At 38.4% G+C, this 3,851-nt stretch overlaps 1 protein-coding gene across 1 annotated transcript; it reads right to left on the bottom strand.

Moving 5' to 3' along the window:
* Positions 1-331: 331 nt before the first annotated feature.
* Positions 332-2,548, bottom strand: LOC120444786 (prolyl endopeptidase). Its single transcript, XM_039624729.1, is given in 10 exon segments — positions 332-374; positions 376-427; positions 430-662; positions 664-753; positions 755-1,175; positions 1,713-1,871; positions 1,873-2,096; positions 2,098-2,454; positions 2,456-2,482; positions 2,484-2,548. Coding segments are annotated over 10 exon segments (1,671 nt in total).
* Positions 2,549-3,851: the final 1,303 nt, after the last annotated feature.

The raw sequence follows: 3,851 nt of genomic DNA, 5'->3' as shown, positions 1-3,851 counted from the left end.
TGTTAGAAAGGGCGTGGCAACATCAGTTAATAAACTTGAGCTGCGACTATGTCTCTGGAATCCGTATACCTAACTTCAACTTTCTAGCCTTTATAGTTCCTTAGATCTCAAAGTTTATACGGATGGACAAAACTATGGGCATGACCAGTTCGACTCAGTATACATATGTATATACTTTATTTGGTCGGAAACGCTTCCTTCCTTCCTTCCTTACATACTTTTCAACGAATGTAGTATACGTAGCATACATACTATACGGAGTAACGTGTATATATAAAAGTTTTAATTATGCATATTCTGTGATTTTAAATGGTACAGTTTTATTAATCATTCATAGATTAATGCAATCGACATTGAGTGTCTTTTTAAAAAACCACAATGTCTCCAGCCTCACTAATGCGCATTTTAGTTGGCTTCTCAGCTCCTAACTTGCCTTCGTATAAACCCTTATTAATATTGGATTGAGTTGATACTCCGAGTACCGCACAGCTTCCTGAAGAGCAGCAACAAAATTAAAAGAGTGCAAAGGACTTACACGACCATTGTGATCGGCTGTCAGGATTAATGTAGATGGGTACTCCTGATTTGGATTCAGAGGAATATGAACATTGTGAAGAGGGGAGAATTGAATTAGGTCTGCAAAATGTGCCCGCTCATCGGGACCTGTGGAACCGGAACATATCCATTACTCCAGCTTGGGCAACGACTGCTCCGAATAGTTCTAGACGCTGATTGATGCAAGCTCCCACAAGCTCCATCATTCTAGGCACCCTGTGGGGACAATCAATCCTTGGTGGTATAGTTCTTTTTGGTTAAAAACTTAGCGACGGGTTAAAAATCATTAAAAACAATTTGTTTATTCAACATTCTGTCCCCATCGTGTCACTCTTGGCCATATTCTTCGCCTCCTCTTAGATTTGGAAAAGCCAAAACTCTATTAAAAGTATCCATAAACATCAGACCTATTATGCCGAACGATGGCATCAGCCTTTTGTTAAATCCTTCATATCTATAAAGCATACAAGGGCGGGGTTTCGCAATATACTTCTGTCTTTGTATGATAAACATAGGTAGAACGGTTTCATCTGTGCATTTATAAAACACCTGTTCTACACTTTAGCTATCCCGGCTAAAGCCTTCAGTTGTCTGGGCAAAGTCGTAGTAAAATATTATACCTGTCTATAAAACGAACTGTCTAAACTTTAAATTTTTTAACTTACACTTAAGAAAATTTTCAAATTCAAAATGGCGGCTGTGGCAGCCAACTTTCAGATGCCTATTGTTAAATTTCCTTTTGCGATAATTACGCTGCAGTCCAGACCAACTATCTAAAGCACATGAAATTTTTCTTTTATGTTTAAATGTTATAGATAGTGATTGAAACTCGCAAATGTAAAAAAAATTTGAGATTTACTAACAATTATTTACAAAAGAAGTTTAATTTAAATGTTCACATTTTTTTGTTATTATCGACTGAAAAACTGTTTAAACAATTAGTTTTTACTGCAGTTAGTTTTTATCATTAGCGGTGACCTTATTCTAAAAAACGAGTCTAAGCTGAGCTTTATACGTGTAGCGGTCCGTTCGCATTCGTGATTACCGACTAAAAAAAGGTTTTAAGAAAACACGCTTTAAAGTTTTTGGATCCAACCTGAAGTGGCTACGTGCGAGCTCGGTCCTGACAAGATAAGTCCCAAACCTATTCGTAGTACGACTTTCAAATTTGGGATAATATTTTTGAATAGTATAGCTATTTCCATCAACGCACTTGACCCGCACTTGAACATCATTCTCATGCTCGGGTATTAAGGTGGTCCAATTTGCATCTACTGGACTATTAACATTTATCACAATCACCCGGTAATTAGGATTACAGTTTTTGATTTTCAGCCAGCTTTGTCTTTGATCCATCAATCTTTCAGTCTTGATCAGTATATCGAACATAGAAAAATCCCTTGCTGTCCTTAATCAAGGAGAGATTAGAAAACATTACTTTTTCCAGAATTTCATGTAAGTCGATACATTCCTTAGAATTTCGTATTCGAATTTAATTCCAATCGGAACCATTTTCTCTCAGTCCACAGGCCGTGTACTTATTCCGAGACTGTGATATGGCTCATTTCATCAGAAAATAAGCTATTGGTGTCAAGGAGTACAGACTATGGGCTCTCTAAAATCGTTTGCTGCATCATAACGCTTTTATTCTGCAGGACAGTATTCTTAAAATAATAATAGTAGTTACCGTGACACTTGGGGGGACACCCATACTTCAGGAAATTCCATAGCTTTGACAGTTCGGAATTATTATTCGCCCATTCCGCACTTCTTTTAATGAACGATTGACTAATGTTCTTCTGCGCGTTCTCAAATCGTAGAGTTTCTACAGAATCTGGATCTTCAATCCACCGAAAAACGTCTTTTATTTTATATTCGTGTATTATTTCTTCGAATCGCTTTTTGTACTTTTGGATACACAATCCTAACTTCCTTTCTCGACTGACCGACTCACGTCTGTCGGTCCATTGACCGAAGCCATCGAACGAGACATAGATATGTGATTAAACAAGAGAGAACGCTATAGTCGAGTTCCCCGACTATATGATACCCGTTACTCAGCTAGTGTAAGTGCGAAGGACAGTTTTTGGCGGTTTGTGGGCGTTAGAGTGGGCGTGGCCAAAAGTTTTTTGGCAAATAGATAGAAATTTACAAGACTAATACAAAACTGAAAAAATATCAAAACGTTTTTCAAAAGTGTGGGCGTGGCAGCTTTGGGCGGTTTGTGGGCGTTAGAGTGGGCGTGGCCAAAAGTTTTTTGGCAAATAGATAGAAATTTACAACACCAATACAAAAATGAAAAAATATCAAAACATTTTTCAAAAGTGTGGGCGTGGCAGCTTTGGGCGGTTTGTGGGCGTTAGAGTGGGCGTGGCAAAAAGTTTTTTTGCAAATCGATAGAAATTTACAAGACCAATACAAAAATGAAAAAATATTAAAACATTTTTCAAAAATGTGGGCGTGGCAGTTTTGGGCGGTTTGTGGGCGTAAGAGTGGGCGTGGCAACCTGAATCGACAAACTTGCGCTGCGTCTATGTCCCTGGAGTCTGTATACTTAATCTCAACTTTCTAGCTTTTGTACTTCCTGAGATCTCGACGTTCATACGGACAGACGGACAGACGGACAGACGGACAGACAGACGAACGACAGACGGACATGGCCAGATCGACTCGGCTACTGATCCTGATCAAGAATATATATACTTTATATGGTCAGAAACGCTTCCTTCTGCCTGTTACATACTTTTCAACGAATCTAGTATACCCTTTTACTCTACGAGTAACGGGTATAAAAACAAGACAGACCGCTATAGTTGAATTTGTGGGCGTTAGAGTGTGCGTGGAAAAAAGTTTTTTGGCAAATCAAAAGAAATTTCCAAGACTAATAAAAAAAAACTAAAACATACTTTTCAACGAATCTAGTATACCCTTTTTACTCTACGAGTAACGGGTGTAATAACAGGAAATAATTTTCAGTTTCTGTTTTCCTAAAATTTAAATGCATACTATAGTAGCCAACATCACACAGTTTTAAAGTAGATGAGATAGTGGGTGTGTTATCCATTTGCCTAGAAATATACATTAAGTTATTTAAATTCGTATGCAATATGTCGTGATATCGTCGATTCCGCCATAAGGTCCCTGCCACGACACATTGACATCTCTGGGGCTCCTTTCTGATTGGGGATTTTTCTTTTATTGGTGAAATGTTTGTAAGCCTAAGTATGCTGAGCAAGTCAACAAGGGGCGATACACAGCCCCAGACTAAGAAAGACAGAAGGGCGCGGAGGCCAGAA

Source organism: Drosophila santomea, chromosome 2R (genome assembly GCF_016746245.2).
Source record: "Drosophila santomea strain STO CAGO 1482 chromosome 2R, Prin_Dsan_1.1, whole genome shotgun sequence".
Classification (NCBI taxonomy): domain Eukaryota; kingdom Metazoa; phylum Arthropoda; class Insecta; order Diptera; family Drosophilidae; genus Drosophila; species Drosophila santomea.
Note: the sequence above shows the minus strand (reverse complement) of the source record. Positions and strands in the feature narration are given on the sequence as shown.